The 12,238-nt window shown below is 41.5% G+C and overlaps 1 protein-coding gene across 6 annotated transcripts in view; it reads right to left on the bottom strand.

The window, feature by feature from the left end:
* Positions 1 to 12,238, bottom strand: part of MAPK9 (mitogen-activated protein kinase 9) — a 66,369-nt gene that overhangs the window by 15,799 nt on the left and 38,332 nt on the right. For 5 of the 6 annotated variants that reach the window (XR_013229219.1, XR_013229220.1, XM_077326676.1 and 2 more), the window contains exons 7-11: positions 10,766 to 10,837; positions 6,693 to 6,875; positions 5,511 to 5,635; positions 3,625 to 3,688; positions 1,130 to 1,201 (exon numbers count right to left, since the gene is read on the bottom strand). Coding sequence is in view for 4 of the 6 variants with exons in the window: in XM_077326676.1 (XP_077182791.1) it covers positions 1,130 to 1,201; positions 3,625 to 3,688; positions 5,511 to 5,635; positions 6,693 to 6,875; positions 10,766 to 10,837 (516 nt within the window). In the remaining 2 variants the exon portion in view is untranslated. Of the gene's footprint in view, positions 1 to 1,129; positions 1,202 to 3,624; positions 3,689 to 5,510; positions 5,636 to 6,692; positions 6,876 to 10,765; positions 10,838 to 11,105; positions 11,178 to 12,238 lie in introns of all 6 variants that reach the window. The other variant, XM_077326675.1, reaches the window with a different exon arrangement.

The following is a 12,238-nucleotide window of genomic DNA, read 5'->3' as shown; positions in this document are numbered from 1 at the left end:
TTCCAGGGCCATTAAGAAACCCTGGTTGAGAAAGCCTGGACTATACAGAGACCATTAAGGAAAGTGCAAAATCAGCTACTCCTGTAGACCCATTATGCACGGGCCAGAATGCCCGCACTGGCAGCAGCAGGGGCATCAGGGAAAATCCCCAATTATGCACGCCAACGACACCAGCGCGGGCATGTCCCGGCCCAAGCCCTTGGAAGACCCGCGTTAATGAAACACGGGTTCTTCCAAAGTCCTGGGACTCCCAAGGGCACATGTGAGAGCCAGCCTGGTGGAGCACCGTACATAAGAGGAGCCTCTCAGCTCCTCTCCCTCTAGCACCTGCTGGCTCCACGGAGCCAACAAGGGTGACCCCTCGCCTCCACCATGATGTGAGAGCAGCATGCTGCTCCCCACCATCCTGCAGTGGGGGCCCCCTGCCCCCAATCTCCCCCAGCCACTGACAACACTTACCAGCGCTTCTGGCCCTGCATGCTTGGGGCCATTGCGCTGGCGCAGCAGGCAGAGCTCCACCTCCATGTGTACACAGGGGACAGCAGGGCTTTTGACCCCACCGCAACAGCATGGCGGCAGTGCAGAGTAGCTGCCGCCGTGCATAATGGATCATTCTGTACAATTCATGTTGCTTTAGTATAATGAAAGCATCTCTGTAATTTTAATATTCAAATGCACATATGTGTAGAAGACCATGCAGTCCATAGCATTCCCCAGAAGATAAATTCCAGGGAACAGAGGATAGTGCTTCTATTCATCATTGATATGGAGATTTCAGGCCCTGGGAAAACAGTTAATTTCCTCCTCCAGAACATTGAGGAATACAATCACTGTGTTATCTTCTGTTATTATTAGCCTATTTTTATAAAGAGAGCATGCCTATTCACGTAATACACACTCATCCTAACCATGGTGAAAAACCTGTTTTCTTTCAAAGCAATGAGGAACAGCACAGTTAGAAGTATACCTACATTAATAGAGATTTATGTGCTTTTACATGTGCACACCAAAATCAAGAAAACTGCATGGAATGAGTGATATCACTCGATACATTTCCATTATTAATGGCAACATATCTAGCACCATAAACAGCAGCTGAGAGAAAAAGACTATTACGTCAATGACTAACCTGAAGGTTGTTCTTTTACCAAACCATTCTTATTTCTTTCTTCCCAATCCATTACTTCTTTATATATTAATTCTTTATTTTAAAAAGGGAGAAAAAAAGGAACATTATAAAACAACTTTCAATATTAAACTTGAGTTAAAACAGATTAAGGTAAGACGTCATTTATGCTGCCACTGGAATAATTGTCTGCAACGGTTACCAGAGCTATTTATTTAATGATACCATGTCACAGCTGACCCTTCTTAGCTTCCAAAAGCTGACAAAATCAGGTTAGCCTGGGCTATCAAGGTTAGGGCTAAGAGGTTTTATTATATGTAACTGAATAATTAATCATAGTTTTTACAGGCACTGTTAAGAATATAATTTCAGCATTAATGAAGGAAAGACCGAGACCACGTCGGAACACTGGTTCTAGCTATGACACAAATTGCTTTTAAAAAATGGGTGTTATGATTGCTGTTCTCCAGCAACCATGTACAAACTTTATCCTGCTACTATCCAGCTTTCAGTCCTGGGGCCTGAAAGGAGTCAGAAGTTTCCCATTGCTACTTTGCTAGGCCCATCCTGGCAAGTAGCAAGAAAAATGTCCATCTATAGAACCCAAACCATGTATCTTTAGAGCTTGTTTTGTTGTCTGAGAATAATCCATTCATAGATCAAGCCTAACACGGGGGGGGGGGGGGGGGGAGGATATTTACCTCTGTTATTAAAGGAGGTCAACTTTGCAGTCACACTACTGGGAACTTGCCATGTGCTAAGAGAAATTACTGAAACTTCTATTTCTAAATCAAAAACAACTTTTAATGATAGCTGTCCATCATAGAAGGTCTTCGCTGTGCATATCCCAAGTAAGCACCTTACCATGCTCCCCAGTAAAAAAAAAAAAAAAATTATTTCGAGCTTAGGTCGAATCAACCCCAATCCAATTAAGTATATCCTGATTCACCCAAATCCTAGTATCAGTACAGGTATTCATGTTGGGCATTATTCTACAAAGTTTAATTTTTTTTTAACTCTGAGTCATTTAAGGAGACCTAAATCCATTTGTATGCACCAAGAGCCTGCCCTTATGCACGGGCCATAATGCCTGCGTTGGCGGCAGCAGCGCTTCAGGAAAAATCACTCGCTGCTGCCGCTAGTGCTGGCGCCTCCTGGCCCAGGGCAATGGAAGGCCCGCATTAAGCGAACGCAGGATCTGGGTAACTTCCTGGGTAAGCCGGGTCTGAGGCGGGACGGCACTGTGCATAATTGCCAGTGCCAGGCCTGTTGACACGCCCAGCACAAACCCTATGGTGTCTCTGTGAGGACACTGCACGCCCCTGGGGGCTCTGCGGAGCCCCGAAGCTGGCAGGGGTGACCTCCTGCCCCCACCTGGGCATTTGGAGGGGGCCCCCCCACTCTCCCCCCGGACCGTCCAAACCTCCCACTCTCACCAATCCGGCTTACCTCCTGGCCCCAGCGTTCAGCGTGTGCGCGCTACGACGGAGCAGCCCAGCACGCACCACCCCTGTTCATACATGGGCAACGGTGGGGAATCCTGCCCCACTGCAAAAGCACAGCGGCAGCGCACAGTAGCTGCCGCTGTGCATAAAAGGCCTATGAGAGAATTCTCTGCAAATCAGCAGTTTGTCAGGCTGGCTGGGGGGGGCAGTTCAAACCCCCCCAACCAACCAAAGTCAATCCCATGGAAAGACTATGTGTGGGGGTGGTGTTTTGAAATCTGCTGGATTGTCTTGGGCTGTGCGGGGTAGGTAGTGCTTCCCCCACTGCCCCCAAAAACATCTGATCCACAATCTCCACAGATCAGAAAACACTTAGGCTTCTCCACAGAGCGGCTGTTTGTTGGCCTGTGTAGGGAAAGGGATGTAATTTAAACATCTCTCCTTCAAGCAGTGATTTGGGAACACAAATCAAAAGCCAAAAGCTTAATTCGTTTTTTTGTGATTTGGGTCCCTACTCAAACTAGGGAATCACAGTTCAGCTAAAAACGCAGGGGGGGGAAAGCCCAACAGCATTGATTTGGTTGTTTGTTTTTTTAGTTTGGCTGAACTGAATGCGCACCAGTGGTATGAAAGCAGAGACTATAACAAAAACACCATATTGCAAAAAATAAAATATGCCAACCTCATCAAATGCAAACAAGACAAAACTAGTATAGTTATAAACTCATCTAGCCTTTTATTAGCTTTCATGTGACTAGATATTTAAAGTATTCCTGTTTATTGTAATAAATATTGCTCATTGCAATACCATATTGGTTTCATGAGAATTTATATAATATAACCAAGGTTAGAATATTTCTGGTAATCTATTTACTTGCTTCCACAGCAGAGTTAGGGTTCAAACCTGGGTTTCCCAGAGCTAAATCCAACCCTCTAACCACTATGCCACATTGGCTCTATTTGATAGTTGGACTGTCGTTTGACACTGGAAGTCTCTTTGAGTAAGAAGAAAACCTGGTTTAACATATGCACATAAAGGAAAATTTTGGCTACCTTTCCATTCTTCAATGGCATGTTCTCTTTCTTCCAGCTGTGCATCGTAGATCTGAGGAGGTGGCTACAGAAAACAAAAGTTTACAATATAATTTTTCCAGTTCAACATTAAGATATGGTCTTGTACAGAGAGAAGGTGGAGAATATGGAAGAAACTAGAGGTACATTCCTTTGGGACGTCTGCCTGGGCAAATTTAAATTAAGTGCCCTACAAGATCCTGTTCCTCCTTATTAGCTTTCCCTTTTTACTACATTTCATTATTGTTCGATTCAAATGAGTAGCCATGTTGGTCTGAAGTAGCACAATAAAATCAGAGTCCAGTAGCACCTTTAAGACCAACAAAGATTTAATCAAGGTGTGAGCTTTCGAGTGTAAGCACCCTTCGTCAGACTATGATCTTCTTACATGACAGGAAATATATAGCAAAATCAGGTGCGACTGGACTCTGATTTTATTTCATTATTGTTGTAATTGTTATTAGTTAAATTTTTAAACTGCCCTCTCAAGACCGGCTCATATTTCTAGAGTCATCATGTAATTTGCCTTTTTAAAAATTACATAATCAGACTTCTTGTAAAGTCTTTGGTGTCCTGTTGTCTACAGCTGAACAACTGTCTGTATGAAGCCATATACTTATCATCAGTTCTCACCATTAGAACTATAAAATCTACCAAAGCTATTAACAGGGTTCTACTATCACTGCCCCACTTTATGGACTGATTTGCAAGATGTAGCAATGAAGGCACTATCATTAGTGAGAGGTTGGGAGACCAAGTCATATGAAGCAAGGTTGAGGAAGCTTGGTCTGTTTAGCCTGGAGAGAAGACGACTAAAAGCTGATATGATAATCTTCTTAAAATATTTGAAGGACTGTCATATGGAAGACGGAGCAGAGTTGTTTTCTGTTGCCCCAGAAAATAATCCTGTGGACCAGAACCAATGGGTCGAAATTCATTCAAAAGAATTTTTGGCTAAACATCCAGAAGAAGTTCCTGACTGTTAGAGCAATTTGTCAGTGGAACAGGCTTCCTTGGGAGATGGTAGGTTCTCCTTCTTTGGAAGTTTTAAAGCAAAGGCTGACAGAAATGATTTTATGAAAGGCAGATTGTGAGTGGGTGGGCAGGAAGGGATGTGCCAGCCTCTTGTGGCCCTTCCTTGTATACCCAGGGAATTGCTGCTCACCACTGTGGGATGGTAGATGAATTCCCTTCAGGCCAGGCAGAATTCTGGAGATTTTTATTGGGGGGGGGGGGGGAATCACTTGGGCATGAAACTGAGGTCACTGTAGGTAGGCAGATAGTTGTAGGGTTGGGCGCTTCGGCATCCGAAGCAGCCATTCCCACCCGAAGAAGCCAGCGCCACAGGGAGAGGGGCGGGGAAGGTTCTGGTGTGCCGGCTGGTGCACACGTTGACCGGTGCGGCAGCCCCCTCCCCGCCCCTCCCCTCCCCCCCTTCCCCCATTGGCTGCTTCAGGCAGAAACGGCTGCTTCAGATGTCGAAGTGCCCAACCCTAGTTGTGAGTTCCTGCATTGTGCAGGAGGTCAGACTAGATTGACCCTGGAGGTACCTTCCAACTCTATGATTACCATACCTCATACCAGGCCTCAACCCCTGGCTATCCTTCTGTTTTATTTTGTTTAAAGGAAAAGCACACAATTTATGTTTTGGTATGCCAAAAGATTGATGAGGTTTTCTCAGGATTTACGGAGCCGTTTGAACTTATGCTATTTGAATGTTGGCTGTAATGTTTGTCTTTTTGAAGTTTTTTATTGTATACTTTTAGACATCTGGTTTCATAAGGTAAGGTAAGATAGAACAATTTAGAAAACATAGCATGTGCTCTTATTTTCCAATCAAAACAACTAATACTTCTCAAGAAACTTACTGCTTCAGCTTCAGCAGGATCATACCAAACTGTGATATATGGATGTCGCAGCGCTTCATCTACTGATATTCGTTTGTCTGGATCTACCACTAGCATTTTTGATAGCAAATCTCTAGCTTGACTTGCTAGAAAGCAAAGTGGAGAAAGATATGAAGGCAGCTAAAGTCTTGAAATACACGAGCTACAAAACATGTATTAATGAGGACAACATAGTATAATTATGAAATCTAAGCTGTTAAGACGGAAAATATAAGATCCTGTAAATATTACCACATTAAATAACTACAAATCTAATAAGAACAAGCACAATAGAACAATATAGTATCTTCCTCATGTATGTTTAAATAGCAAAATAGTAAGCGCGCTTACCTGTTCTGGCAGGGTTCACAACTATACACCGCAGCCCGGGCCAGAAATCTGGGAATGATTCTGGATGCCTCACTGACCATGGAGGCACAGGTCACCCCAGCATCCCACTGGGTGTTTTAACATCTTTGTCAGGCCAGGCTACTAGTGCCCTACCTGTCTTTGGAACACCTAGCCATGGTGATCCATGTGACAGTCACCTCTATGCAGGCCTGCCCTCGTCTCTGACCCAGAAATTACAGCTGATGCAAAATGCAGCTGCTAGGGTTGTCACAGGAACATCTTGGAAGGCCCATATCCAACCAGTGCCGAGGCAGCTGCATTGGCTACCGGTTATGGCCTGGATTAGGTTCAAGGTTTTGGTTTTGACCTGGAAGGCCCTTTGTGGTCTGGGACCCACATATCTGAAGGACCATTTGTTACCCTACACCCCCCACAGGGCTTTACCCTCTACAAGTTCCAACTTATTGGTTGTTCCCAGCCCCAGGGAAGCTTGCCTGGCCTTGACCAGGGCTTTTTCAGTCCTGGCCCCAAACTGGTGGAATGAGCTCCTGGAAGAGCTGAGGGCCCTGTGGGAGCTTTCTGCATAGCCTGTATGGAGCTCTTCTGCATAGCCTGTAAGATGGAGCTCTTCTGCCAGATGTATGGTTGAGACTAGGGCATGGCACATGAGATGCCCCCCCTGGGAAGACCACATTTCTGATCATCTTGGCTGGTGGCTGAAGTAGTAACATAGGCCTAACAACTATGAAAAACTGGCAAATATATTTTCATGCTGTGCACATTTAAAATACTCACATACAAATGAACTCTTACTTTTTAGTTTGTCACGGTCAGATTCTGAAGGAAATATCCAGTCTGGGAAGAGCTCTTCAAATTTGATACCTGGATATTTTGGCCTGTTTTCTACGTAGTTACGCACAGTAGGCTGTAGTTTTTTCATAAAGTCTGCTGATGGTGTACCTAATTGTTCAATAACTTTATTCCACTGGTCAATGTCTGTAAAATCTTGTTTAGGAAAATAATTTCCCCCCCCCCCAAATCTGTTTATTACAAAGACTTGGAATTCAAGACTGCAGAAGGGATGCCTTAAACCATAGAGGTTCTTTAAACAATATTGCAAGCATAAAGTCAGGAAAGTTCTCAGATTAAATGCAATAATTTAATCAAAATACACTAAACCAGATGTTGAGAATTTATTTCATCCTTGAGTAAGAAAATTTGAAATTCAGCTTCATTTAAGGTAAAGTCAGACATAGTGTATGGTATACTTAAAAACACTCAGAGGTCAAATATTTAAAGAGTTCATAGATGAAATTCATTAAGAATAAGAATCTCTTGAAAAGTTATTCACAAGAAATAGAGTTGGAGGTTCAAATCAACCATGTTGTCAACTTTCAAATCTGACAACTATTTCCAGCCTTTTTCACGTTCAGTAAATACATTTATAAATATTGAATACATCACATCACCACTAATGATGGTTCAAGGAGGCAACATTCATTACCTATAATTGTCCCCTTTAGTGGCTTTCTTTGTAGACCAACATCTAAGAATGTGCCTACACAATTCACAGCAGTAGGACATTTAGATGTACTACGCTGAGTGTGAACTGTGAGATCCCTCCACAAAGCTGCAGATTTCTTTCTAATGACACTCATTGGAAAGCAGGGTACAGTGCCCTTCATGTTTGGCTACTTTCTGGTGTTCTTAAAGTAACACAACAAAAAAAGGGTCTGTCCTATGAAGGGCCACGTGGAAAACCACAAACTAACTGGGGAAGAAATTAATATTACATTTTCCTCTTCTGAACAGTTTGGTATTTGTAAGACTATCAAACCATTACTGCTGGAAAGCCTGACACTGGCTTCACTAAAACTGCCAACTGCTCTGATTTGTATATGAATATACAGTCACTTTTGTCTATTTCAGATTTTGTCTACCCTGAGGTCTCACACCCTTCAGTATAGTCTATAAAAAGTGTGAGATTCCTAACAAGATTAATAGATGGTACAGCAATAATTACTAGGTTCTCTCTTAATATGATGCTTTATCAATTAGTTTAGGATATTGAAAGCATCTGCAAAATACTAATTTCATCCAACTGCTAAGGAGGTCAGAGGAAAACCAGGAATCGTGTGTTACCATGTTACAGAAGGTTGAAGGAATGGGTAAGATTCAAACCTCTGAAGCATGTTTTCATTGGTGCATAATGGAATTCTGAAGAATTTCCATTGCATGCAATGAGTTGAACACATGAATGACTGTAGTACATGTGTGATATGAAGTAAAATGACACCTGACCCCAGATATCTGAGTCAATATTAACACAATTCAAAATGAGTGTTGGAATTTGCATGAGGTGAATGCTCAGAGGCTAAAATTATGACATCCAGGTGGTAAACAAAACATTGAAGCATCAGGTTCTGCTTTCCCTTCTTTCTCAATTCCTTCCAAATTCCAAGCATCAAGGGCTAGCAAGCTAATCTTACTTATGTTAATAAATGGGGCCCAAGAAGACAATGGAGGACAAAGGTAAAAACATAATTAAAGCCTTAACAAGGAACATAGCCTGAACAAGGAACTTAGACTTGTTAAGGTTATTCTAGCTGTCTCTTTAAAGAGCCTCTTGTGGAGCAGAGTGGTAAGGCAGCAGACATGCTGTCTGAAGCTTTGTCTATGAGGCTGGGAGTTCAATTCCAGCAGCCAGCTCAAAGTTGACTCAGCCTTCCATCCTTCCGAGGTCGGTAAAATGAGTACCCAGCTTGCTGGAGGGTAAATGACTGGTAATGACTGGGGAAGGCACTGGTAAACCACCCCGTATTGAGTCTGCCATGAAAATACTAGAGGGTGTCACCCCAAGGGTCAGACATGACCTGGTGCTTGCACAGGGGATACCTGTCTCTTTTATTTACTATCTTAATAATTTGGGGGTAAATTTAAAATTAGAGAGGATGATGTTTTTGTTCCCATTTTATTCTCTTTTGCTCAGATGTTGCTGTCTTTTGTGGCTCAAGTCCACACCTTTTTCATTTTGTAACCAGCTTATGTCCTTAAAGATCTTTTTTCTCTAATTTTTTTTCTACACAAATATAAAACCTCAACTTGGCTCACACTTACAAAGATACAGATGGAAAGCAAGGAGAAGACTTTGAAAAGTATGATTTCCAAGGTTTCTCTACTTCCAGGTTGCAAGAGAAGCAATTTTTCCTTTGGAAAAAATCTATCAAAATAGAATGCAATAATGGGTCTGGGATCCAGGCAAATGTTCTGCTAGCTAAATACCTGGTGATGGCAGCAGAGAGTATTCTTAGATAGCAGTAAAAATAATTCTTAAGAGAAGAACTGTTTATTATGAAGTTTGTTTTATCATACAATAGCTTCCAAGTGGATCTTGAACATTAGCAGGGTATATACAGAAAAACTAAACTTTATTAGAAATCTTGTTTCATTATAGCACCAAAACTCAAATCCAGATATCTGGGGATTGTTTTTCACTGGTGTAGTGGTTCTTGGAACTTTTTTTCTTGAGTCTGCTGTATTTATCCTTTATAGCTTTATTCAGAATTGAACTGCTTGGGAGTCTCACACACCCATACCAGAAACTACTATTTGAAGCACTTTCAAGCTCTGCAAGGTAGCTTTCCATGGAACTGAGGATGACTTTTACTGTGAATCAACTAAGTATCATTTCACAAAGGAAAAAGGAATAACTGAAGTGAACAACAGTGGTCTCTGCCTCTTAGACTGAGCAGGTCAAGAATATGGTTTTGAGGTAAGTCACAGTGAACAAGAATTCTAGCATCAGGGAAAATACAAAGGGTTGGATCCCACCTGAAAATTCTTCCTGTGCAAGGGAAGGGAATTATTTTTGCTGATTCTCCTCTCCCCCAGAAACAGCATTTCCCTAGCAGACAGGATCCAAGCCAAGCCAAGCCAATGTATGAAGAAGAAAGGTCACACACTGGTTTCAATTTCTCTGATCAGCCATATAGGTTAATGATGTATGTGGAAATCTATAAGTTATTTCCTCAGAACACAGATGTGATTGACATTGGAGTTCTACAGATCTCTTATTCAATAACAACTGAATGAGCAAAGCAAAAAAGAAGCATCCATTAGACTTATGGAACTCAAATAAGCAAAATTCATAGACTGCATAAAGGTTTGTAAAGCACAGGGGAAATCCCTTGATTTTTTAAATGTGAGAAACACATGCACAAGAACAGTACATATGGAAACTAGCATCAGCATGCAAATAAATGGAGACACATGAAGAATTGTGTTAGGTTGGTCATAAGGCATTTGAGGGTGAAATAATACATATGGGAGAAAATTGAAAAATGGAAATCAAGCTTGTTTTATTGTGTTATTAGGTAACATGTGATCCACCATTATTATTTCATGAAGTCAAGCACTGCAAATTATATTTTTCTAACCTGCATGCCTTTACTATCCACTTGTAGATAAACTGGATAAGAACGGACAAGACAAAACCATTGTTTTGAGCTTATTTCCACTGTGCAGAGAAATGTAACAACAAAGAAAGTCAAACACTATAAAGTTTGAACATTAAATTTTTTTGAATTTTCAATTTAATCTGTGACCTAATTATGGCAACTAAGTTAAGGAAATTTGCAGCATAAGGACTGCAAACTGCTGGTTCCTAAAAATAATAATGTTCAAAAAGTGAAGCTAAATGTGATCAAGGACAGGAATAAAAGTTGAAGTGCTTGGTTAATATCATATTTCAAACATGACTGGAAGATCCATTCAGGAAAAAGAAGTATTATGTAGCGGGCAAGGGATTAACATATTTTACAACCACAAGTAAGATAATTCTTTGGTGAATGTGAAATTAGGATTCAAAAATTACTAGGGAAGGATACGATCAGTGCCTTGGAATATCACACAACCTTTCACCAATTCTCCCATGATGCAACCAACTGACCAGATATCAACTGAAAGTAAAAGTGATATGATAAAATTATGAAGTGTCATGAAGAAAAGTGAAAAACAAAAAACACATTTACATTAAGACACAGCAATGTGGAAAATGAAACTGCTAATACGTGTTTTTAAACAATATTAACATGTAACCTTTACTGAATATCAAAAGGCCAGTGTTAAAAATACCACAGCTTCCTAAAATAAGGTCTTCAATACGTTCCTTAATCCTACTTTTAATCATTTGTACATTGTACTCCCTGAAAGCACTATGAAGGATACAATCTCTTCCTGGGAACAGGACCTTATGGAGAACCATTTCAGCCATTATGCACCCAACAGACCAGATATCCACTATTCAATGTTAAGTGTAATAGGAACAAAAATTAAAGATATACAAATATATTTTAATATGATACACATTGAAAATTTAATGCTGCACAGGTTAAACTAATCTAAAACAATCTATATGAAAAATTTACCACAGATTTCACTACGTGGGCCTATCCTTGCCTTTGACCTGGAAATTGTTCAGAATATGGATGCATGGGTCCTCACTAGGTCATCTTGGAGGACCTATATCCAGCCATTACGGAGCAGCTGCACTGGTTGCCGGTTTGCTTCCAGATCAAGTTCAAGGTACTGTTTTTGACCTTTAAGGCTATATGCAGCTTGGATCCCACCTATCTGCAAGACTGCTTACCTACTTATGCCCCCCGCAGGACACTTTGTTCTGTGGTATGAATCTGCTGGTGGTCCCAGGGCCCCGGGAAGTATACCTGGCCTCAACCAGGGCCAGAGCCTTTTCGGTCCTGGCCTCTACCTGGTGGAGTACGCTCCCAGGTGAGTTAAGGGCCCTGACGGAGCTCTCTGGTTTCTGCAGGGACTGCAAGACGGAGCTTTTCCACCAGGCGTTTGGTTGAGGTCGGGTAGGAGGACCGGGGATTGAAGATCATGCCCCCCCCCCCATGTGGGTTCTGGACTTTGCTTGGGACTCTTTAGGAGATCTACTCCCTTTAGGCTTACATTGCCTATTGATATCAATGTGTTATTATTACTGTCACCAGTGCACTGAGATGTTGGGAGGTCAGTAGATTTTACCGCCATCATTGTGGGGTATGCTGTTTTGAAATGTTTTTAGCTTATGCTTTACTGTGAACTGCCATGACCTGGCTGGGCTAGGAATGGTGGTATAAAAATGTAATTAATAAATACAATAATAAATAAACTTCTATAAACAATGGGCTTATGTTTACAAGGCCTACTGAAATTAATGGGACTAAGGCTGCAATCCTAAAGACACTTTCCTGGAAGTAAGCCCTACTGAATAAAATGGCATTTAATTAGGATTGCCTCTTAAATTAGACAGGATTAATATAACCTTCTGGTTTCTGTAGGAGTTTTGCAGGAACTTT

The sequence above is a fragment of the Paroedura picta genome, chromosome 3, assembly GCF_049243985.1.
Source record: "Paroedura picta isolate Pp20150507F chromosome 3, Ppicta_v3.0, whole genome shotgun sequence".
NCBI lineage: Eukaryota > Metazoa > Chordata > Lepidosauria > Squamata > Gekkonidae > Paroedura > Paroedura picta.
The sequence above is the reverse complement of the archived record's forward strand: the minus strand, read 5'-3'. Positions and strand labels throughout refer to the sequence as shown.